The 24,574-nt window shown below is 39.7% G+C and overlaps 1 protein-coding gene and 1 long non-coding RNA gene across 3 annotated transcripts; both read left to right on the top strand.

Annotated features, from left to right (window-relative positions):
* Positions 1-398: 398 nt before the first annotated feature.
* Positions 399-23,388, top strand: smpx (small muscle protein X-linked). Of its 2 annotated transcripts, none has more exons than XM_079291874.1 (5): positions 399-495; positions 3,869-3,928; positions 6,923-7,009; positions 7,647-7,799; positions 22,624-23,388. In XM_079291874.1, the coding sequence occupies exons 2-4, from the start codon at positions 3,893-3,895 to the stop codon at positions 7,794-7,796; spliced, it is 273 nt and encodes a 90-aa protein (XP_079148000.1). In that variant the 5' UTR covers positions 399-495; positions 3,869-3,892; the 3' UTR covers positions 7,797-7,799; positions 22,624-23,388. The 2 variants fall into 2 exon arrangements, with proteins under 2 accessions (XP_079148000.1, XP_079148001.1); XM_079291875.1 differs by lacking the exon at positions 399-495 and adding an exon at positions 1,468-1,567.
* Positions 18,621-19,494, top strand: LOC306793806. The gene is made up of 3 exons (XR_013772899.1): positions 18,621-18,733; positions 19,068-19,152; positions 19,434-19,494. It is a non-coding gene; the product is annotated as an uncharacterized lncRNA (long non-coding RNA).
* Positions 23,389-24,574: the final 1,186 nt, after the last annotated feature.

The raw sequence follows: 24,574 nt of genomic DNA, 5'->3' as shown, positions 1-24,574 counted from the left end.
TAATGACGTCGTTGTCTGTGACAGGTAAGGGTTGTCCTTGCCAACAGATGTGTGTGTGTGTGTGTGTGTGTGGGGGGGGGGGGGGGTCTTATTTGCATATTCTGAAATATATAACGAGCCTACAGTTTGAGTCGGTTCATTTTACTACCTGGCCACACAATAGATTAGTTTCATAGGATCAGTGTGGTTTGATGCCATGGAAGTGGACAACTCCATCTGAGGAGAAGTTGAGGGGAATCCTGAGAGTAAAGGTAGGTTGAAACACACACTCCAAAAGACTTTCAACATGAGGAAACACATCTATATAGAGCAACACTCACACACACACACACAGGCTGAAAACTCATTCTACGTCTCTCCTGATGGGTCGGATTCCTCTCTGGGAGGCGTTTCAAGTCTCTCCGAGCCAATCAGGACGAGCGGAAAGAGGTCAGGTAGCTGAAGAAGACCTCAGAGAGAGCGCAGGCAGGGCAGACCAGCCACGCACGGCAGGAGGTAAGAGAGCACACGCACACACACACACACACACACACACACACACATGCCCACACCTTCAACTCTGTGAGATCACCGTTCCCCTCTGAGCCTGTGGATGGGTGTAAATGTAGACATACCGAGCACTCGTGTGTGTGTGTGTGTGTGCGTATGTGTGTGTGTGTGTGTGTGTGTGTGTGTGTGTGGGTGTGTTGGAGTGAGTGTCACAGCTGAAATATAGGGCAGTGCCATTTTAGTCACTAAGGTTGGGTGAAGTGTTTTGAGGACTGAAGTGTCAGGGTTTGTTGAAGATGCTGCAAAAAGAAAAATCCCACACATGTCCTGATAAACATTTGTGAGTGTACCATAAGAGACAGTTTTGTGTTTTTAAATGCTTAAATGTTCCATTTTTTGAATGAAGTTTGGTTTAAGAGTTTGAGTATTTCCCTCACTGGAGAGTTTTGCTGTAATTTTAGCTTGAACAGTCGAAAAAGATGTTCAAATCTGGGGCCGTACTCATCATTATGAATATGTGTGAATACCAGATCAACACACAGTTACATGTTTGAGTGTTTCATGCTTAAATGTTCCTTTTTTGAATGAAGTTTGGTGCAGCCCTTAAATTATTTCCCTCACCAAAGCACCTTACTCTAATTAAGGCTTAACACCTTCAATATTTTCTTATAAAGTTTGGTCTTGCAGATAACATTACACTGTAACTGTAGTTTAAAAACCTTAAAAAAATGTTGGAAGTAAAGAGATCCAAGTGTCCGGTGATACCGTTTGACAATGTTTTGGTCCGTCACTCTGCGTGTCCATGTGTGTCGCAGAGTGTGTGCGGATAGAAAGCAGGTCCCTTCTGTGTATCACTCTTCTATTTATAGAGACCAAATCCCAGATATGAGAGGAATCTTTCCACCACTTACGAGGCAGGGTGAGAGAGAGAGAGAGAGAGAGAGAGAGAGAGGGCGGAGAGAAGGAGAAAGATAATGAAAGAGATGGAGGGCAGAGAGGAAACTAGTGTGTGAGAGATGGATAGAAAGTGTAAGTGAAAAGTCAAGCATCAGACGATACGGTGTTGTGTCCTCAACAGGTAAGTTAGTTCTGCTTTGTTTATGTGTTTGAACTGCAGGTTCAGGTCAATACTGTGGTATTCTTTTAGCATTTTGTACTTTTTTACAAGTGACAGTCTGGAAGTTTCCAATAACCTGCAGGAAGACTCAGTGTTTAGCAACAGGGCAATTAAGTTGTTATTTGGGTCTTTTTTTATTTAAAACATTGTTGTATACTTTAAGGGTAGCTGTCAATATTCTATTTTTCTTTTATTGTCAACAAATGTAATGAAAAGATCACAACCAACAATGGATTAGTGTGTCTTTCAGTGTTTTCCAACATTTCCTTCCAGCCCCAAAAAAACATTTAAACATTGCTTTTAGAATTGCACCACTTTCATGTCTGCATGCTGAACGTGAAGTCAGGAAATGATTAGCTTAGCTTAGCTTAGCAAACACCGGCAATTCTCGGCTAGCAGTTTTCTTCTGCCTACAGTCTTTATGCTAAGCTAAGCTAATAGCCTAGTGGCTGTGGCTTCTTTCTATTTTGGCAAGAAAGAGAATAAGAACCCAAAATGTTGACCTTGGAATATATAATATGTACTTGCTAGTAGGACCAATTCATTTCTGGTTTTGCGCTTTTAATTAGCATTTTTGACAATAAGAAAACAAAGACATGTTAGCATCATATAAGCAGTGCTTGACGATAAACGATAACTTTAGGATGCTAACTTTAAGATGCTAACATGCTAATGACAACATGAACATGCTGATGTTTACCAGCTTATATTTAGGTTATCCGTCTTAGTTTAGCCTGTTAGCATGCTAACAATTGCTAATTAGGACAGAAACAAAGCAAGTATTGGACACATTCTGACCTGATAATGGTGCTCGATGAAAAGTTAAGGGATCACCAAAGGTATTATGTGTCCTCTAGGGAATTTCACAGCAATTGTTAAGATAGTTGTGAAGATATTTCACTCTCAACAAAATATGTCCTTGTTAGTGAAGCAAAATAAAACATAGTTATTCCGTGATTCATTCGTGCTGCCGTTTGTGCGGCTGCAGCTCTTGTTGACGTTCCAGAAATACCGTCAGGCTCTGAAACACGTGCACAGAGCCTTTTTGTTAGGTGTCTGCACACAAATATTGAAGATTTAAATAATTCAAAGTATAAGGAATAATATACCAGAGAGAGAGAGAGAGAGAGAGAGAGAGAGAGAGAGAGAGAGAGAGAGAGAGAGCTTGTGAGGCTTTGCAGCATGGCCTCAGGAGGCCAGCTGCTACTCATGGCCAACATAAATACCGTTGTGTAAGCACGTGTGTGTGTGTGGTTGTGTATTTCGGTGTGTCCAGGCTTTTACTCTCATGTCAAGGACAGCAAAGCTCTTGCTCTGTGTTGTTGCATAAACAGCACCCTAGTAACGGTGTCCAAGTGCTGCCATTGAACGCAGCAGCAGCCGGAGAGAGCCGGGGACCCTGTTTCTGTGTCCTCTGCTCTGAGCCACTCGTAGATAAGATAAATAGGCCGTGGAAACTTCTACGATTGGAACCACTTGGGTCAGTGTTGATCTGTGAAACATTCAAGAGGGAAGGCGGCAGTAGAAAATAACAGAAAGCAGGCTGAGGTGAAACGAGGAAGAGGGACAACGTTTTATTTCTAATAGCTGATTCAAATACCTTCTGTGGGATTGTTGTATTTTACTATTTTAATGCTGAAGATCATTTAGATTATATCATTTTTTGCGGGAGATGAGTAACCTCAGCAAAACATACAGAGTTATAGACCTCACTGCCTCAAAATAAAGTACCTTTTGAAACAATGGGTCCTTGAATTCAGACAGAGACGGACAAATTCTGTTTCAGCTGATTCATTTTAAAACGTGGATTTTGTAAAAGGCCCTTAAAATATGCACTTCAGGTTTAAACACCCGGATTAAGGTTTGGGACAGAGTGCTGTTTCAGTTAGACCTTTCCCTAACTTTAATAATACAATGCTGTAAACTTTAACAATATGTAACATGCAATCATCCCATAATTACAGTCTGTGTGGTTTGTTGGGATTTGAATTGATGATATCACTCTACTGCAATGCAAAGGTTCTCTCTCGCACACTTGCTAAAATTGAGGCACTGTCGCACTTTTATTTTGACATTCCCCGCTGCCTCCCTCTCATGAATGATTCAGAGAACAGTTCCTCTACCTGCTTCTCTCTGGGAGAGTCGCTAAGCAACTGAAATGCTATCCCGGCCCTTTAAACCCACAGAAACCGAGTCCCAGTGGCCCCAACACACACACGCACACACACACAGCTGAATGTCTGTGATCTGTGCTTCCTCCAGGTCAGTGGACTTACCGGGAGGATTATGTCCAAACCTTCGTCCAACGTGAAGGCCCTTCAGGTAAAACATCTTCATCTGTGTGCACAATAAGCTGTGGATGTGTGTGAGACTTTTATTCAAAAAGACAACAACCATGTCTTAGTTTTATTTACAACAACAAAACAAGACAAGCAAGAGATGTCAACCAAATAGTAACTCTTCATCCTGTTAAAAAAATAAAGACGACAGATGTTCCCACATTAAAGTATTTATTGGTAAAGGCAAATACAGAGTTCAGACTGTGCATAATACAGTATCAAGGCTTTGTTAGTGCAGAGTTGTAGCGAGGCAAAGGATGAGGAGTTGTCTGTGTCGCTGTATCTTTGTAAATGTGTCTGCGTTGGTGTAGTAATGGCTTTGTGCATGCATGGCAGAGAGGGTTTCTTTCTTCGTCCCTCTCTCTCTCGCTCGCTTCTCTTTGTGCTCATTTTCACGTCTAACCATGAGACAGACATCTGGACAGAGGACTATTTTAAAAACCAGTACAGTAGAAACACGAGGCTCCTCGTCTCAGCACTCCACCATCAGTTTAAGTTCATCACAAATAAGAACAGCAGTACAGATTCACATTATGAATAATAGATATTTTCTTTAAAAAAAACAACTTTATTTTAAATCTTTCAACATTTTCAAAAGCATACCATATCGTTGTTATATTGATTTTCCAGACATTTAATCAGCACAGTGTGAAAATCAATCATTATTGTTCCTGCTAAATGCAACATTTAAGAGCTTGGATCTGATGTAAACACCCTGTGTTTTATATCCAACAACGATCAAATAGAAAACAACCACCAAAGTGCGTTGAGTCGCTGCCAACACGGCAGTTAGAGTCGACTAATGTACCCCGACAAACAGTCAACTCACAGTCCATCTGAATTTTATATTCGAGCTGGAAAAGAACATTTCTCTGATCAATGAAGGGAAATTATAATCTTGCGTTCGCGTCTTGCTCGAGGGCACTGCAGCAGCGGGACTGCTTTTAGACGTCAGGGACAAATCTTGCATTGATTGACTGATAGAAGGATTTCCTCCGCTGCCCTGCTGGTCTTTACGTTTCCCATCCTTTTATAGACGCTCCTCAGGAGGTCAGCTCTACAGACGCAGTTCACCTTCAATATTGATTGATCGATCGACACACAGCCAGTTACTCTCTGTGGTTCCATCTCAGCCTCGTCCCAGGTTAATAGCCGTGACATCTTTTTAATAGCTCCAAGCAATAAAAGGTCCGTTACATTTCCTCCAAAACAATTGAAACATTTTGTGCCCAAACGTTTCCAGTGTGGATCCTAAAGTCCAATATCGCCTTCTCTGATACAACTTCACTATATTGATATGCACGTACGAAGCAGGAGGTAAGGAAGCAGAGTTGAATCATTAGTGTGCATGAGAAGTTTCTTTCTTTCGATTTATTTCCTCCAACTTTGGTATCTCTTGACTGCCTCTTAAAGAACTTAAGCTTGCAAACACGCTGGTATATGGTCCTTTAGTTATGCAGGGAGCTTAGACTTTCGTGGACGTAGTCATCGTGACATCACCCGTTGTTTTGTGGACTGCCGTTTTGAAGCCTTGAGTTCAGCGATTTCGTCGGTGGCCATCTTGGATTACGGCTGTTGCCATGTTGTTGTTTTTTGCAACCAATAAATGGAAGTTGCCATATTTAGAATGCGGAGGAGTGACGTTAAAACGCCATAAGACCGCCCTAAAGCAAACCATGAAGCCAGACCATAAAGCCCCTGCATTATGGTCTGTTTGACTCTAAATGGACCATAATGTACTAAATGAACATCATGCTGTATTGAAGAAGACTTGAAACTAGAGATTGAGACATAAACTCATGTTTACAATGTTTACTGAGGGAATAAATCAAGAGAGAAGTAGAGTCACTTTCTCATAGACTTCTACACAACCAGAGGAGTCGCCCCTGCTGGTCAGTCGAGAGAATGCACGTTTTAAGACACGTCTGCATCGGCTTCACTCAGCAGACACGGAGGCTGCCGCCTGGCAGTGAGGCTCAGATGGAACTCCAACACGAGGGCTATTTCAGTTGTTGGACAGAGTTAAAGGAACATTTTGGGAATTGATTTTCTTGCGGAGAGTTAAATAAGAAAATCAATAGCACGCTCATACGCTACAGCCAGAAGACATTAGCTTATAGCTTAGCATAAAGACTGGATGCAAGCAGAAACATCTAGCCTTAAAAAAAATGTTGTGTCCACATACGGATCCAACAAACAAGTTTTAACATATTAATTAAAGGTGCTGCTAGAATTCCATAAATGCTTGGACAACGCCAGGTTAACTGCTTCCGCCTGTATGCTAAGCTAAGCTAATCCTGGCCCTAGCATCACTTAAAAGACCCACACTGGTATCAGTCTTTTCATCCCTCTCTCGACAAGAAAGCAAACAACAGTGTTTCCCAAAATCTCAAACTACAATTATGGTGAAATATTACTTTAACCTTTGGTTGGAATGTCAGAAAATGATTGCCGACAGCAGGCTAAGCATGAGACAGTAAACAACCCCAGCCAAAGCAACATTACAGATATTACCACTCTGAGCAAACATGCTGCGAATGAGGCGATTTCTCCCAGAACTTTAAACCTCAATGTCTGGAGAAAAATAAATAAAACCTCTGTGAAACACAACACACTCCCTCTCTGTACAGCTGTACAATATCAGCATATTTACAATACAATGCAAAAAACAAGATGACACATCAAATCCAAGTGACAGGACGTCGGGCAGGCAGCAGTTTAACATCGAGTTAGCAGGCAGATCGCTGAGCTATGTGTGTGTCCCAATTTTCATAAAGACACGACATCCTTGGTGACAGGAAGTCGTGGCCAAAATCAAAACAAGGGGTTTTGAGGAAACAGGTGTATGCTTACAAATAAAACACACACACACACACACGCACACACACACACACACACACACATGCAGAGACGCACAGACAGGGAATTTGTTTAAAGTGTTGAAAGCATCTCATTGGCTCTTCTTGCCGTCCGTCAGGCTAATTTGAACATCCCGATGGGAGCTCTGCGTCCAGGGGCGGGACATCCTGTCAAGAGGAGAGAGGAGACAGTAGACGCAGAAGAGGTGAGACAACACAGGAGACACACACACACACACACACACACACACACACACACACACACACATTTACCTCCAGGTTTCTGTAGCTTTATCAAAAGTGACAATAGTTTTTGTGTGCAAACCAGAAGCACATTTTCTTACTTACTATAATAAGTAGTGTCATATAAAAGTAATTTGAGTGGAATATTTTAGGCATGCGTTGACCCATATAACACTCTTTCCAAATGTGCACCGCCGTGTACTCAGTGCTTTATTTTCACCACCATCAACATCTTTACTCAAAGCACTTCTGCTGTTCTACGGATACCCGAGAGGGACAATAGTGAGAGAAGTAAACGAAAGAAAGGAGGACGTTAAGAAAGACAAAAGGCTTAATGTTTGGAAGCTCTGTTGCTGTTTTGCAAAATGTTGTCTCTTAAGTTGAACACTTCTATAGCATGTTAATATTCCATAAAGTAAAAAGGTCAGATTCTACTCCTTAACTAGTTACGGCATTTTGGCTTTTCAGGACAGAACAGAGCACTGCTGATGCCAGCATGTAGTAGTAGTGAGAAGGGAGAAGGGACGTGAAGTAAAGTAATAGTTAAAACCCTAAAACAAGGCTTCAATAACAATAATAATAACAACAATGTTTCCCCAGGCTCATTCACCAGAGCAGCCCTGCGCTGCCGCCCAGACGCCAGAGGAGAAGAAGGCGTTGCCGGGCGCGGTGAAGCTGCCCGGTCCGGCCGTTAACCTATCAGAGCTGCAGAACGTCAAGAGTGAGCTACGATGGGTCACCAAGGACTAACATGTAGGTGGCCATAGTCGTATGAACTTCCCCTTCCTCGTTGCTTCGTGTGTAATAATAACAATGATTATTGAAAACTTGTATTCCTTTCAATATTATTTTCTTTTTGACCTCATTAAAATCAGATACGATGTTATTACATCAAATTCGAAAATGTTTGCCAAAAAACTATTAAAAAAATAAATGTACAGAATGTTATTCTTCTGACTTTACTTATGTTTGATATAATTGTTTTTGATAAATAAAAAATGCAGTACACAAATGTGCATGAAGTACTAAAATCCATCAGTATATCGCAATAAAGTCTCGTGACTTATATTAATTAATTATATTAATAAACCAACCTGTGGTCGGGCGAGGAGGCGGGCAAGAGAAGGGGATGGCATGAAAACAGAGAAATCTATCACGAAAAATGTAAAAAGTCGGCGTCTCTTGAGATTTCAGTCTGCATATTAGAGCGTAAATATGTTGTACATCTTCTGCAGAAGAAGTACAGGAAACAAGGGGATTAAAACAATTACACTGTGAGTATGCTGCTTTTTAAAATGAAATAGTACAAAATGAATAATTAGAAGGCATAAACAGGGTACCAGCAGCCTATTCACAGTCCTTCCACAGGAAGTGATGAAAAGGAGCCAAACCATGTGTGGCACTGAAACTTCAAGTTACACTTTATTAAAATCATTAAATATAACCTGTAACTCGACTGAGAATGAACAATGGACCACCATATCTGACTGATCATCAATTTAAAAACATAAACCTCTGAAACAATAAAGTATTTAATTGTAAAGAAACACCAACACTTTGTTTGTTCCCCAGCAACAACAATGTATTCATATTTTTCTAATATTTTCTTATATAAAAACTTTTAAAAGTAATTTTTAAAACATCCCATCACTTTAAAATAGAAATAAAAATTGTCAGTATTAACATATTGTTGTGCAATTGATCCTGCCCAAAAACCATACAGTAGGGTTTAAATAGGAATATTTATCTACTTATTAAAGTGAAACAGTGTCAACAGCCTGACCATCGTAACGTTCAGAAGGTGTGTCTCATGAACAGCTAACTTGTGCATCTCTTGTCATCATTGTTTGGATACACAAAATGTCCCGCCGATCCCTCAACATCCCGGCTCAAATGGAAATATGTGACGCAGCTCTTCTGACAGTTGAGCAGTGCTGACGGGGTCAGCCAGGAAGCAACACGACGAGTTCCCAAACGGACTCACTGCTTCTTTGTGAAGGATTCAAATCCAGCCAGTGACGTGAAATAGTAAATAACTATCCAGCTCTACAAATACAGGTCTACTCAAACAGTGTGCACAACCTTTACTTATGTAAAAGAGGAATCAGTTATCGAAAGAGTTGTAGGTTAACTTTCTGATTATTTCAACACCCACTTATCCTGGGTCAGATTAGACATTTAGACAAATATATTCACCTGAAAGAGGGAATTTAGAGTTTCAATCCAGCTAACCTGCATGTCATTGAGGAGTTGGAGGAAAGATGCAAACTGAAAAAGTTTAAACTCATTTGCTGTAATGTGACAAAACTAACAACTTGTTCCTGCTCTTTGCATTATATTTTTTGACTGCATCTACATAAGTTATTAATCTAATTAATATATATTTTAAAAACGTGTTCCTGGTGCAAAGCAGCAATGTTTTGCCTCAGCATAACAAATGAATCTAAAACAGCTCCCCAATGAGGAAAATTAGAAGTTTAGCAGTTCATTTCTTTACATCCTAACATAACAAGACTTTAAACTATTACAAATGAGTCATTCTGTCTTTGTCACAGATCCTGGATCAGTGAGACTCGTCTCCACAATAACTACTTGCAGTGGTCGGCGCTGGCCACCAGGGGTCACTGTGGGCTGTGTGTGTCTTTGTTTTGGTCAAGCGGTGTGTGCGTGTTGATGCCTCTGTGTGTGGGGAGGATGGATTGAGTCAGGCTCTATATTTACTCTTTATGTGTGTGTGTGTGTGTGTGTGTGTGTGTGTGTGTGTGTGTGTGTGTGTGTGTTTGTCTTTGTATCCCGGTGGGGACTTTGACCTGACTGCACACAGACCCATGGGGACTCGTGTCACCGTGGGGACAAAAACTGAGGTCCCCACCGGCAAACCCCTCCTACAAGCTTCAGAACAGTGTCTAGACATGCCCCATGTAGTTTTCTCAGAAGTCCCCTGGAAACCATTTTCAAGAAAAAAATGTGTGTGTGTGTGTATGAATGCTCCCCTAGTGTATACACACTAGTACTGCAGTCCCCATGAGGTAGGCTGTTCTTGAAGTGTGTATCGCTGTTTGTCCACTCTCTATTGCCCCCTATTGGTCAAAGGTAGTATTACAGTTTGGGAATACACTTTAAATGTGTCTTTTTGACCAAAGATAAGCATGAATGAAATGCTACATTTGATAAAAAAGAAATATATGTATAAATAAATAAATACACAAATACTTAATATTAATATTGATATTATTTATATTGCTATAGTTTTTTAAAAATTTGCATAAAAACAACGATAACCATAATGTATATTGTCTATATATTTCTCATGTAAAATGCCTGTTTTAAGTTTCTTCCATACAATTGTAATGATATTTTACCACAATTCATTATCTCATCATTGATATTATTGACAATAACAACAACAATTATAATAATAGTCTATATTTGATTTATTTTGCCATGTCAGAGGTGTAAGATCAATAAGGTCTTGTTTTGTTGCACTGCTTTTTTAAAGCTAACTTTTAAACAGTGCTCACTGTTCAATGACAATGATATTGATGATAACAGACAAATGCAGGTTTAGAGTTGTATCCATAAACATAAAATAGGAGTAGAAAAGACATTTTCCTTTAAATCAATACAGCAGGATGGTTTGAGGGGCGGCCATTTTCATGTGTACACTTACTATTGCAATCGTTATATTAGGCTAATCTCCGTGTAAACTACATATGGCAAGTTGCGGACTCACTGAGGAGAGGTTTTGCAGTAATGACTGAAAAGACAAGGGGAGTAGTAACATCACAAAGCATAGAGAGTCTCAACTTAATGCTTCATCCACACACTCTTGTACAGCGTGGGAAAGCACATTGATATAGCCAGATGCCGTTCTTGAAGTCGGAGAAAAATAAGTCCCATTACTCCCATTATTCATTCACTTGTTGGCGTGTGTGTGGGCTGGTGTCAGCAATGTCTTGCGCCTTATTTATTTATGTTTTATGATTTTGGACTCTACAAAATTAATTGAATTATTTATTTATTATATCTTTAAGCATGTTATAGCATTCTGTGTCAGTTTTTGATTTGATTGTTCTATTATTATACTATTCAAATGCTATGCATCTTCTATAGTAGGTCTATAATACGCCAACTGAAACAGTATAGGGTTACGGTGGTGTCCTTGTATATTTACCCATAGTGTTAATACTTAAAGTGCTTTCCTGTTATTTGTAGCCTATAGTATCACTCTAAAACATATTTTACTGTACGATGCCTTCAGCCTGAAATCAACAGGGTGTGAGCTATTTATTCAGGTTTTAGGAGCAGCATATCAGACAGGATATATTACGCAGCAGGATAAAGAGTCGTGAATTTCTACATTGAATAAAATATACTAGGATAGTTTGGGTTTGGTTGTCCTCCAAGGATATTTGAATATTTTTGACTTAAAGTATGCAATTTGACATCATTTTGGACCACTATTACGACCATAGATAACGCTGCAAAAGCTAAAAAATAAACTTTCTGTATAGGGAGTTAGGGCGAGGGACTGTTAGACCCAGCGATGCTGCTGGCCACCAGCCCGCTGTTGTGACCATCTTCTGTAACTAGTGAAGCATTTAAGCATAGTGGAATTAGCAAGCTAGCTAACTAGCCAGTTGTCTAGTTTGCTAGCCAGCTTGCTAATTTAACAATGCTTGAATGCTTCCCTATTTACAGAAAATTAGCCACCCAAGTTGCTACTCATCTGGCTGGTGCTGAAAGTGGGCCCTTCTACATTTCACTCTTTGGTGTACCATGATTTATTTTTCGCACCAGCAGTTCTCACAAGCAGCTGCGAGCTCATAATGCTTTTCTGACCTCTTCATATCAGTTTCTCTGGATGAATCATGATGGCAATTCATAACAGTGCAGTGCCAGTGTTTTTGCACCGTGCTTAAGTATGCTTAGTATGATTTTACAGGGCAAACATTTCCAGAAGAAACAAAAGGTCAGACAAAGCCTGTGATACATGTAAATAATGGAATAACTCCCTGCCTGCTCAGGAGAAAGATAAGCTACCTAGCTCAGTAGCTAGCCATCTGTCTCTGGAGCTAAGTCTGCTCTCTTCCAAGCTGCAACAACACTTAGCCACACAGACGTGCGTTGTCATTATAACAACTAACTCTTCAATAGACCACGGAAAACCGTAAAATGTATTTCTATGGTGGCACCCCTTGTAGCTAGCAAAGCTCATTGTAAGTTGTTTTGTAACAACTAGCTATATGGTGGCTACAGGCCTCATTTTTTAACTCTTACTTTGAATATTCCCGTGGTGACCTTCTGATCTAATGCATGGAATCTGAGGATAAAACTCTCTTGCGCACAACACTATATATATACTATAGGAAGAACTTGGAGCAACATTGCATTGGGGTAAGGATAAAAACCCTGACTTTTTGTCCCCGCCCTTCCGGACTGCCGAGTTACGATTTTCCAAAGTTCTGTACAGTTTCCCGTAGTGATTTATGGCATTTTGCATTCATTTGGCTTAAATAGACGTTCAGTTAATACCTAGAAAGCAATGGGCTAGCATGCTGACAATTTCACAGTAATTAAATCTTTCCACATAGATTGAGTGGTATGAAAATCAATGGGAAATTCCGTACACCTTTCCTGTAGTAATTTATGGCATTTTGACTTTATCTTGACTTTATTTGGCCTAATTTCCCCAGAAAAGAATGGGCTAGGAGGCTGACATTTTCACAGAAATTCAAGCTTTGCCCATTCATTAAATGGTATGAAAATCAAGTGGAAATTCCAAACACTTTCTCCATAGTGAACTATGGATTTTTGACCTAAGTCGGCCTAAATTTGCATAGAGAACAACGGGCTAGGACCCTGAAATTTGCACAGCCATTCGACCTTTGGCCAAAGACCACATGGTATGAAAATCAAGTGGAAATTCCATACACTTTCTCCATAGTGAACTATGGATTTTTGACCTAAGTCGGCCTAAATTTGCATAGAGAACAACGGGCTAGGACCCTGAAATTTGCACAGCCATTCGACCTTTGGCCAAAGTCCACGTGGTATGAAAATCAAGTGGAAATTCCATACACTTTCTCCATAGTGAACTATGGATTTTTGACCTAAGTCGGCCTAAATTTGCATAGAGAACAACGGGCTAGGACCCTGAAATTTTCACAGCCAGTCGACCTTTGGCCAAAGACCACGTGGTATGAAAATCAAGTGGAAATTCCAAACACTTTCTCCACAGTGAACTAAGGATTTTTGACATAAATCGGCCTAAATTCGCATAGAGAACAACGGGCTAGGACCCTGACATTTTCACAGCCAGTCGACCTTTGCCCACAGATTAAATAGTGCGAATATCAATTGGAAATGGACTGTGTTTATTTCACCCAACAGAAAGGATTCGAACCAAATGACACTTATCTTCCCAAGTGGCCGAAAGCCAGTTTACACCAGTCTTTTCTCTAACTTTTTATACTTTAAAACGGGGTAGAGTTTTGAATCCTTTTCTCCTTCAAAGAGGGGCTCGTCACCATTACATACCTATAATCTGGACGTCGTAACTGCAAGTTAAGGTCCCCAAAAACAGCCACAAAGGGCTTAATTGGGGCCTTAATCCCTTATATTAGTGGATTTTTTGACATATGCAAGAATGGCCATAACTTCTCAAATATGGATCCCAGAACCCACATATTGTGGACACACATTGTGGACTAGGCCTACAATAGGATCACCTGAATAAAATCCCTCTAGATTATCTAGAAAAGATTTTTGCCTGTATCAAACTCCGACTTCAGCATGGGGTACACGTCCCTAAACTGTACACCCTGTCGCACTCTTGGTGAGATTAGACCAACTTTTACTTCTGAAGATGTCAGAGCCCTGCTTTTTTAATATGTTGTAGACAAGCCCCAATGAGGCACATTCAAGTTGGATGGGACTCCCTAGCACTTAGCATGCCTGCGCGGGAAGAGGGGCAGTTGGCCTACATTTGAATGGGGCATTTTGAACGATAAAATGAATGGAAAGTGATTACCCAAACGGCCCATCCTTCAACTAGTCATAACTTCTCACAACATGGTTGAATTTGATGGGATATTATGAACTGGGTAAACTGGGTGAGATGGGTGAACTGGGTGAGATGGGTGAACTGGGTGAACTGGGTGAACTGGATGAGATGGGTGAACTATGGATTTGTCACCGAACTCGGCCCAAATTCCCATAGAAAGCAATGGGCTAGGACCCTGAAAATTGAACGGTCAGTCGACCTTTGGCCGATGACCATGTGGTATGAAAATCAAGGGGAAATTCCAAACACTTTTCCCATAGTGAATTATGGATTTCTCACCGAACTCTGCCCAAATTCCCATAGAAAGCAATGGGCTAGGACCCTGAAAGTTTAACAGTCAGTCGACCTTTGGCCAAAGACCATGTGGTATGAAAATCAAGGGGAAATTCCATACACTTTCTGCGATGGTACACTTTCTGCTATGGTAAACTCCGTACACGTAGAAATTACGGCCTTTTGACTCAATTCTGCCTAAAGACACCTAGAAAACAATGGGCTAGGAGGCTGAAATTTTCACATTAAGTCAACCTCTGCCCCAAGATGAAATGGTCTGAATATCAACGGGAAATTCTGTACAGTTTTCCCATAGTGATTCATGGCATTTAGCATTTATTTGGCTTAAATAGACGTTCAGTTAATACCCCTAGAAAGCAATGGGCTAGCACGCTGAAATTTTCACAGTCAGTCGGCCCTTGGCCACAAACCACGTGGTATGAAAATCAATAGGAAATTCGGTACACTTTTCCCGTAGTAATATATGGCATTTTTCTTCATTTTAAAGTTATTTGGCCTAATTACCCCATAAAACAATGGGCTAGGACCGTGAAATTTTCAGTCATTCCATCTTTGCCCCATCGTTAAATGGTATAAAACTCAATGGGACATTCCAAACACTTTTCCCATAGTGAACTATGGATGTCTCTACCCAGATGACACTTATGTTCCGACATGGCCTTCAACAGTCTTTTCTCTCAAAATGTCCACTTTAATTTAAAGTAGAGATTTGATTCATTTTCTCCTTCAAAGAGGGGCTCGTCACCATTACACACCTATAATCTGGGCCTCGTAGCTGCAAGTTAAGGTCCCCAAAAACAGCCCCAAAAGTCAAAATTGAGGCATATGACCTCATCTTTCGGCCTGTTTTGGCAAGTGAGAAACGGGCCATTAAATCGTAGTGAAAGGTTGGAACTGCCTGATTTTTGCATAAATCAGTCGCCTGTGATAAGGTGATGCAGGATCTAAAGCGAGATATCTGTAGAACCTTGGGAAAGCTAACTTCCGGTAGCAGCATGCTAACGACTTGAATCCAATTGAACCTTGAAGAGGGTCCTGTTTTGTCCATCATATGTGAATTTCATCAAAGAAGGCCATTGACAAGTGTTTTAAAATTTATCAATATTAAAAAGTGGTCACAATCCAGATTTTACCAGTCTTTTCTCAAACTTTTTATACTTTAAAAAGGGGTAGGGTTTTAAATCCCTTTCTGCCTCAAAGAGGGGCTCGTCACCATTACACACCTATAATCTGGGCCTCATAGCTGCAAGTTAAGGTCCCCAAAAACAGCCACAAAGGGCTTAATTGGGCTCAATTGGGGCCTTATTCACTTATATTTTGGCATATGCAAGAATGGCCATAATTTCTCAAATATGGGTCCTAGAACCCCCAGATTGTGCACACACATTGTGGACAAGGCCTACAATAGGACCACCTGGAAAAAATCCCTCTAGATTATCCAGAAATGATTTTTGCCTGTATCAAACTCAGACTTCAGCATGGGGTACATGTCCCTAAGCTGTACACCCTGTCGTACTCTTGATGAGATCAGACCATCTTTTACTTCGGAAGATGTCAGAGCCCTGTTTTTTTAATATGTTGTAGACAGGCCCCAATGAGGCACATTCAAATTGGATGGTACTCCCTAGCACTTAGCATGCCTGCGCGGGAGGAGGGAATTGGCCTACATTTGAATGGGGGATTTTGCCAGGATAAAATTAATGGAAAGTGATGACCAACTGGCCCATCCTTCAAATAATCATAACTTCTCACAACATGGTTGAATTTGATGGGAAATTGCTTGGCAACATTCCCCTTGATGACTTGAATAGGAAAATATTGCGGAAAAATCTGCAGACCCTCTGGAATGCTATCTCCTGTTAGCAGCATGCTAATGACTTGAATCTAATTGTACCTTGAAGAGGGTCCTCTTGTGTCCATCATATGTGAACTTTAGCATAAAAAGCCATTTACAAGTGTTTTTATTGCACCCAACAGAAACAGCAACATGTACACATCATTAACAGTCTTTTCATAATATGTTAGTTAAATACACATATAAATACTTCTGTTGAATACAATGGCTTGTAAATAGTTGTAGTTTCTATTTTATGAATATCAATGGTTGTATAATTTTTTCAATAGTTCAAAAATGCTTCTATTACTTAACTTCATTAGAAATGCTTGTTTCATTTCAATGTCCTTTTTTAATTGAATTTTTTTTTTTACATACTTTATACTAAATTATAGTTGAGCAATAAAGTCTCAACTTAAGCAGGTATTTTATGTAATCCTTCCGTTTTAGTAATTACTATTACCTGTCTAAGTTATTAACAACGGCTGCAGACCAGGCCGAGCCTCAGAGCTCCCTCATGCTGATCGTGACCGAAGGAGTGGGGGATGGGTGAGGTTACGGTGGGGACAGTCAATGTCATGTTCTGTGTAAAGTACCTTAAGTTTCATTGCTGACATTACACAAAACCTGACGTTTACCATCATCATGGGGACCATGGCGTGGCCCCTCCCCCATCAGTGCATGCGCCCGTGGAGAGGTGACTCACTGCCTCAGACTGTCGAGCGGCTCCACACACATGTAACTTGACGGGCTAGCTGTGGAACCTGGATGGAAATGGTAAGTTTTTAATTATTGTCCTTGCTCCTAATGTTGGTACATGTACTGCCATATAAAAAGAGCTGTTGCAATGTGCTGGAAGTTAACCGAGATGGACAGCTAATATTAGCTAACACTAAGCTAACATGTGCAGCTAGCATGTGCAGCTAACAGAGCTGTGAGTGGAGCTGGGTCTGGATAAAGGTGGAGGTGGGTCTGGATAAAGGTGGAGGTCTGAACAGACGTGAGTGCAGCTTCCTGCTGTCAGTGTTTTAACACATTGATATTCAGGCTAAATGTAGCCTCTGCTCCAAGGAGATGAACTACAGCAACAAGGGCTCACATGTCCTCTCATCACACTGTTCACTGTTTCGGGCTTGTCACCTTTTTCACTCATGAGTTTGCAGGTATGCGATCTGAGACCAGCCTACCGTTAACGGAAGGCTGGACAACTAATTACAGTTAACTACAAATGGATAATTTACACATCGTGGGGCTTTTTTACAGTCACAAAATGATATTTAGATATTGTTTAGAATTTATATTTTATCATCATTATCTTTTCCCACAGAACGTGAATATTATGCTCAACAAAGTGACATATTTGACATATTGAGTCAAGGTTAACTTTAAAAAAAAGTATTTCTTCACATGTAAGCAGATATTGTAATTAAAATAACCATGGGTATTGAAGTAGAATATTTAGCCTCATACTTTCAGAAATAAGTAGATCACCTTACTATAATGCAGCCTATAAGACCAGAACAAATTACTTTTAATTTCAGTCAAAATGTAATAATAGCAGCTCAGGCAACAATTTTAATTACACCAAATTCTACCACTGCAGCTTGAAATACAGAGTACTGTAACATGACTGAATGTGTCCCTTGTGCTTTCAGGAGGATGGAGCATGTTTTTCATCCACTGGTGGCAGCTCTGAATGCACAGGTGAGAGAGGGGAGAGACCATGAGATGGTTTTATGTTGAGGTTTGTAGAAAGTCTTTTGTAATAGTGGAGAATATTATACTGAATACTTCAGGGAGTCTATTGGTTTCAATCCCAAACTGATCATACTCTCAGGGTTTAAATCATATAACTATTTAAAAATAGTCTAGACGCAAATGAAACACATTTTGACCCATCAAAGATGATGTTGAAGTTATTAGTTCATCGTAAACCATATTAACATTTCTATCCTCTAATATATTTGCAGGCGCTGATGTGACAGATGGCTTTAACCCTGAACAGACCAACGAGGTAGGATATGTCATCTTCTTTGGGTTCTTAATTGACAGTTAACCTGCTCGACTGTGAATGTCGAACAGAAATGAAAACAATGCTAGAGTAATTAATTTCTTACAGACTACAGCTAGTTAATCACACATATTAGACTTCCATTATTACGACAGTGTTTCCCACAAGGAGAAATTAAATAGTTTGCACTGCAGCCACTTATTCATAATGTCTGATGAAATATAAGTTGTAGTATTTGTTGTTTGGTTGTGTATTATTTTATTGATGTAAAACAGTGTAGACTGGTAGGTAGGTAGGTGGGTAGACTGATAGGTAGGCAGACTGGTAGGTTGGGAGCCTGTCTAAACATTACAAAAAAATGATTTGTTTTTCAGGAAGAACACCAGCGGTCCAGTGACAATACCGATATTCTTGACCCCACTCCAGCTGATGTCGATGAGGACACAAGTGTTCCAGAGCTCATGAGAACCGACAGTGGAGTTGTAAGTTTATTTGCAAAACTTCACATTCTAACATGAAAAGGGCCATGACATCTGTCAGTTTACAGGAATCAGGGTAATATTTTCAGAGGCTGTGATGATTATTGAAAGCGGTAATGTGAAGTGCCACTACGAGACAAAGCACAAGTCTTTTGAGCTAACGTCTCGCATCTCAAATAAAGGCACAGGAAAATAAACCTAAGAGCCCAGCACTCAATTTATTTTCTAAACATGTTGCCTAGTTTTAGTCTATTGTTTTGTCTTGACATTTATTATTGTTAAATGCTTGTGATTTTACAATGAAGAATATCCAAGTCTAATCCTTTCTTTTTTTAAGCTCAACAGACAAATGCTCAGAGACAAAAGAGAACCTCTATCAAGTTCTGAGTACAGTGATGAGGATGATCCACATCCAGCCAAAGGTAATATTTCGAGTAAATGTGAGGATTGTGAAAATTTCTGATAAAATATTTCTCTTGGAAAGAAAGCACACACTGCCCAGGTACATTGCTAGCCTTAATCATTTGCATGCCTTTTACCTTGCCTGTATTTTTATTTCCAATCACTTTCCCTAATACAGTTTCCTTAAAATACCACATGAGTGTTTATTCTGTGGGCACCAACAGATTGTAGACACTATTTGATTGGATGTATGAAATAAATTGAAAGTCTGTTATTCTCAGTTTTGCTTGTGTTTTAATAGGTAGTTTGGATGAAAAGATGCTGGTTGGAGAGGCCTCTGGTCAATCACACACAAAAAAAGGTAATCTTTTCAAAGTTTTTCAGTTTCTCACCTAGGATCAAGTTATTTAGTGAGTCCACTGACATGAGAATACATTTTATAGATTCCCTATCCAAAATAGAAATAAACTAATAAATCGTTATGTAGTATGTAACTTAGTTAATACGTGTATTAAGTAGTTCAAATGAGCTCCACCTTTACCAGCTGCAACATTAAAGTGATACATTCATTAATGCATCGATAATTATTATCCAATGATTTCAGCCTACTATAAATATATTATTTTGTCCATTCTGCATAGTGAGTATACTTTAACTTTCAATATTACTCTCTGTGCGTTTCTATCACGCACCTGGTTTTTGTGTGCCCAGGTTTTGAGGCTAATGAAACACCATATTAAAGTAACTGGCATCATTACGTAAGGAAAAATAATTTCACATCATCCAGTATATTGAATTCAGAATCATCTATGTAAAGGACTCATTTGTTCAGGTCAGTAGATCTCATCTAGTCCTAAATCACATAATGTCCTCTGGACTAAATGGACAATGACCAGTTGTTTTAAATGAAGTACTCCACTTGTGTCATGTAATACTGAAGCTAGTGTTAGTAAACCGTGTCTTTGTTCATACTTCTGCAACTACCGTCTATATTTCTGCTGCGAGTTCTATTTTTGTATTAGACACTGTTGCTCCAAATACTTATGTTACTGCAACTACAGGTTGTTCTACTCGTATTTTGTGTACTGCTACAGTCAAGATCGATACAACATTATAGCCTCAGTACTTGCTGGTTTTTGAATAACATTAAATTACTGTCTCATTTTATTCAGGGTCATCACAAACAAAAAAACAGAAGTGGACCAACGACGAAATCCAGGTTGTGGAAAAAACACTCATGGACCACATCAGATCTTGGAAGGTTCCTGGAATGCATTCAGACGTCACCACTAGCTCTCAAAGGAAGGAGGTGGGAGGCAGTGAAATTTTACACAAAAAACTGAATTGATGCACTAAAGCGAAAGTCTTTGCAAGAAAGGTAAGCTTTTACATTTGTGCACTATTGTGTACAGGTACAATCTTTGCTGGACATTTATGCACTTCTGTTGCTGGACGTTGTTCAATATTGTCAAATGGAAGGTTTAACAGGTTTTTTGTTTTTTTTGAGGAATTCATAATCGTGCCTGTTCTCTTTGACATTCCTCGTTTTCTTTGTTAAATATTTGAATATTTCTATTTGCGTTACGGCATTAAAGTTGTACGAATCTATTTTGTGATACACAAACATATTTTCGTTGTATTTTTTGTTATTTAAAACCATTTCACTACACTTAAAAAGTGTACATTGCAGTGCAGTTGTAATAGAAGTTGTACACAACAGTTGTGAGGCATTGAAAGGTTTTGAAACAGTAAGTGTTGAAATAATGTTTACAGAATTACAATTTAAGTATTGTAGTAGTCAAGTTCAGTATTTGTTTTGCAAGTGAAATACTACTTTGAAATATTATGCTGAGAGCATTGCAGTTGTGATACTGTGATATTCAGCTCTATCATTTGTAGGGTTTTTTTTCAACTGAAATACAAAGCACTGAATATCACAGTATCAAAACTGTAATGCTTTCAACTGTAATATTCAGTGCACTATATCTGAAAAATGCACAGAACTTTGAAATAAAGCTGTGAAGTTTGAACATTTCTGATTCTGATCTGACATTTACATTGAGTGGAGTTCAATATACACAGATGAGTCATTATACAATTACAACATTTAATGGTGAATCCACAAATGCAATATTAAATGAATTAACAAAATATAATACAGAAACAACTCTTTTTTTTAAATAAAGCTCTAGTTTCTATAAACTTACCCTCCATTGAATACCTTATATAGGCTTGAATACCTTATATAGGCTTGAATTCCGTATATAGGCTTGAAAGACACATTTTTAACAGTGTCCCCTGGTGGTGGTTTGTATTATGACATGATAGGAGCGTCCCCGCTGGGATAGAAACACCAGACAAAAATTCAGTTTTTTAAATTTGAGAAGTTTTGATACTTGAGTTGATATTTTGGTTCCCAGGACCAAAACAAAATTTATGTGATGAAAAGTATGCCGTTATTCCATTCAGAAAATGAGGTCCCCACGCGTAACCTCTACACAGGCGTCCCCACCATGTAGCAAAAACGTGTATGTGTGTGTGTGTGTGTGTGTGTGTGTGTGTGTGTGTGTGTGTTTTAGAACATGTGTGTGAGCATTGAGGGGCAGTCTGTGCTGAGACTCTCTCAGCGGGACACAGAAACCACAATATCCAAACACTGTGCGGCTCGGCCCTGCCCAACACACGTGGGTGTGCGTGGGAGATAAACGAGAGGCTGGTTCAAGATCTAGTTCAAAACATGTTTCTCTGAGGCAGAAAAATAATACTCCATGCTATTTCTGAGCAGGTTCACAGAGTGTATTTACACTGGGAGACGGATACAATTACTCTAAAAAGTCAGCAGCTGCATGCAACATGTGCCTGATTTCTGACTGTGCTTTAAATGGACACCATTTGTCCCACAATGCAATGCACAAAGACAACAGAGGAGCTACTCACAACTGCAAAACAAACAAGTGAAGGAAAGCACAACAAAAAGCGTGGGACTGATAAAGGATCATCTTATTTTATCTCTTATCTTTCGTACGTAGCTGCAGGCTATTTCAACTTGAAGGGTCAGCTAAGCTAACTAGCATACTTTAGTGTAATTTTAAAGCGTTAAACAAAGAGTCCCAGGCTTCATATTATCAGCTTCCCTCTCAGCCTCTTGTACTTGAAACTGGGCTCTAGTGTAACGTCACTTAACCAGCAGAACTGCAGCTCTTTGGCTCCATCCACTGACTCCTGAGAAGTGTTTGCACGACTCAAGTTTTTGAGATGGAAATGAACGGTGAGGGCAGATCAGGACACAGAGAGAAGAAACAGAAAATGGAAAAAGGTCAAGATAGAGATAAGTGCAGAGCGAAACCAGTTCTTATATGTGAGGCTGCATCAGTGGATGCAGTGACCTGGACTTCTCCTCATCGTCCCGCTGTCTCTCAGGGGTCAGCAGCTCTGAGACCCGCAGACAGTAAAGCTCCCTCACAGTGTCTTTATCCGTCTCTTTCCTTCAGGATGCCCAGCCAGGCGGAGAGGAAGGCAGACAATCTTCACAGACGCAGACGAGCCCACTGCCACCGAAGACTTGAGCAGGCTACAAACTAATCCCAACATGTTCGGAAAACAGCTTTGTGTGAAGCCAACGTCTGCAGAAAATGTCCAGCGTTTAACCAAAACCACCAAGAAGCAGGCGTCCATTTCTTTCAGTGCTCCTAATAGGTTGAAAGCACTGCATATATCTGTATCTATCTTACCATGTGTACCAGATTGTTTCATCACAAATCCAAACTTAAAATATAATTTATACAAAAAAGTGAAAAGACGTCGAGATAAAGCGAGATATTCTGGCTCCTTTCCGCTGCAGAAAAGACTCCACTCTACTCATTTAGGAGTAAGTGAGTTGTGTTGCAATAACAGCTCATTCTTGAGCGTATTCTTTGCTTTTTTTTAGTTTTTGGGGGTATTTTTAAGTGTGAAGTAGCTGGTTTTGAACGACAGTTGTTGACAGTTGTGCAATTAAAGGAATGTGATTGCTCTTTTTTTCCCATTCTGTCAAAACTCCAACTATTCAGCACTGATTTATACTGATACTTTCTATTAAATTATTCATTTCTAAATGTAAGAATTTGCAATAATGCGATGGGATTCAGGTTCAATTGTACGGATTCTTTTTTGTTTTTAGAAGTGGGAATATAACGTTTTACTTGTTTTGCTGATATAATTCCCAGAAACTGGTATCTTCAGGAAAATGTTGCAATAAAACAAGATGGTTCTGGAAATCCAAAGTGTTCTATTCATTACTGCCTACATCTGCTATTACAGTACAGGACAATATACTGGTTACATGTTATGTTTTTCTTATTTACTCCAATCATTTTAAAAATACTTGCTTTGTGTAATTAGACCTTTGCAACATCTTTAGCTATGCTAGGAGCGTGGCTCTACTACGCTACTACTTTGGTCCAGACTCAAATATCTCAACATCTGTTGGATGTATTGCCATGAAGTTAAGGTCAGATATTAAAGGCTCCCAAAGGAAGAATCTTACTAACGTTGGGGATCCTCTGACTTTTCCTCCAGTACTACCTGCAGGTCAAAGTATTCACTTGTCCAATGAAATAAATCTACAACATGGATTGGTACAAAATTGTTCCCAGGTGATAGTGTAAGAAATTTGAGTAAAAAACTGTAGTTAGTAGATATAATAAAAGTGTTTAATAATTCATAATTAATAATTCATAGTTAGTCATAATCATAAGGGTTTTGAGAATGCATAATTAAGATAAACATAAGCATAAACATACATGCAGAAGCATGAAGCTTCTGCCAAGTTGCAGAAGTTTAACTTTCATACTGAAGGATTATTATAGAAGGGGTTAAAACGTAACTGACGGTCATTGAATGTGTTAGACTCAGGGGCAGACAGCCGAATACACTCCTGGAAGTTAGCCAATAGGAATCGAGATAAATGGAGAGGAGGTGTTATCGAACAGATGTGGGAGGTTTAATTTAAGCCTTTTTCCTCTCTCGTGTCATGGCTCTCGGAGGACGGACGTGTTTTTCACCTGAGAAGCTGAGTTGAGGTTTTTTGCAAATGGGGTTTTATTGTTTTAATATGTCATAGGAGTGTACACTCCAATGTATAACTGTAATCGTGCTTACATCAGTGGAATTAAATTCCTTATAATTGTAAACCAGTTTTGGTAGCGTTATTATCGCAGCGTGTGTGTCGACGGCACAAAGCCGGCCACATGGCTGGCTCCGGCCTCCCCTTTGTTATGAGGTAAAAATTCTTCCATAACAAATTTGGCACCCCAGATGGGACAGTCTTGCCGGCCTCGCTGTGTGTGCTGACGGCGGCGGTAGTCAAGCAGACAATCCTGGGCCCACAATATCGGTCGGCAGAGCCGTTTCATGAAATCTGTGAGTTAGCTATTAGGATCTTAGGGGAATCTCTGCTTGGCT

Source organism: Melanostigma gelatinosum, assembly GCF_949748355.1.
Source record: "Melanostigma gelatinosum genome assembly, chromosome: 20".
Classification (NCBI taxonomy): Eukaryota; Metazoa; Chordata; class Actinopteri; order Perciformes; family Zoarcidae; genus Melanostigma; species Melanostigma gelatinosum.
The sequence above is the reverse complement of the archived record's forward strand: the minus strand, read 5'-3'. Positions and strand labels throughout refer to the sequence as shown.

Coding starts and splice junctions, on each gene's coding strand:
- smpx (XM_079291874.1), top strand. CDS start 3,893: ATGTCCAAACCTTCGTCCAACGTGAAGGCCCTTCAG. Junction 3,929..6,922: donor CCAACGTGAAGGCCCTTCAG/GTAAAACATCTT, acceptor GCCGTCCGTCAG/GCTAATTTGAACATCCCGAT. Junction 7,010..7,646: donor AGACAGTAGACGCAGAAGAG/GTGAGACAACAC, acceptor ATGTTTCCCCAG/GCTCATTCACCAGAGCAGCC.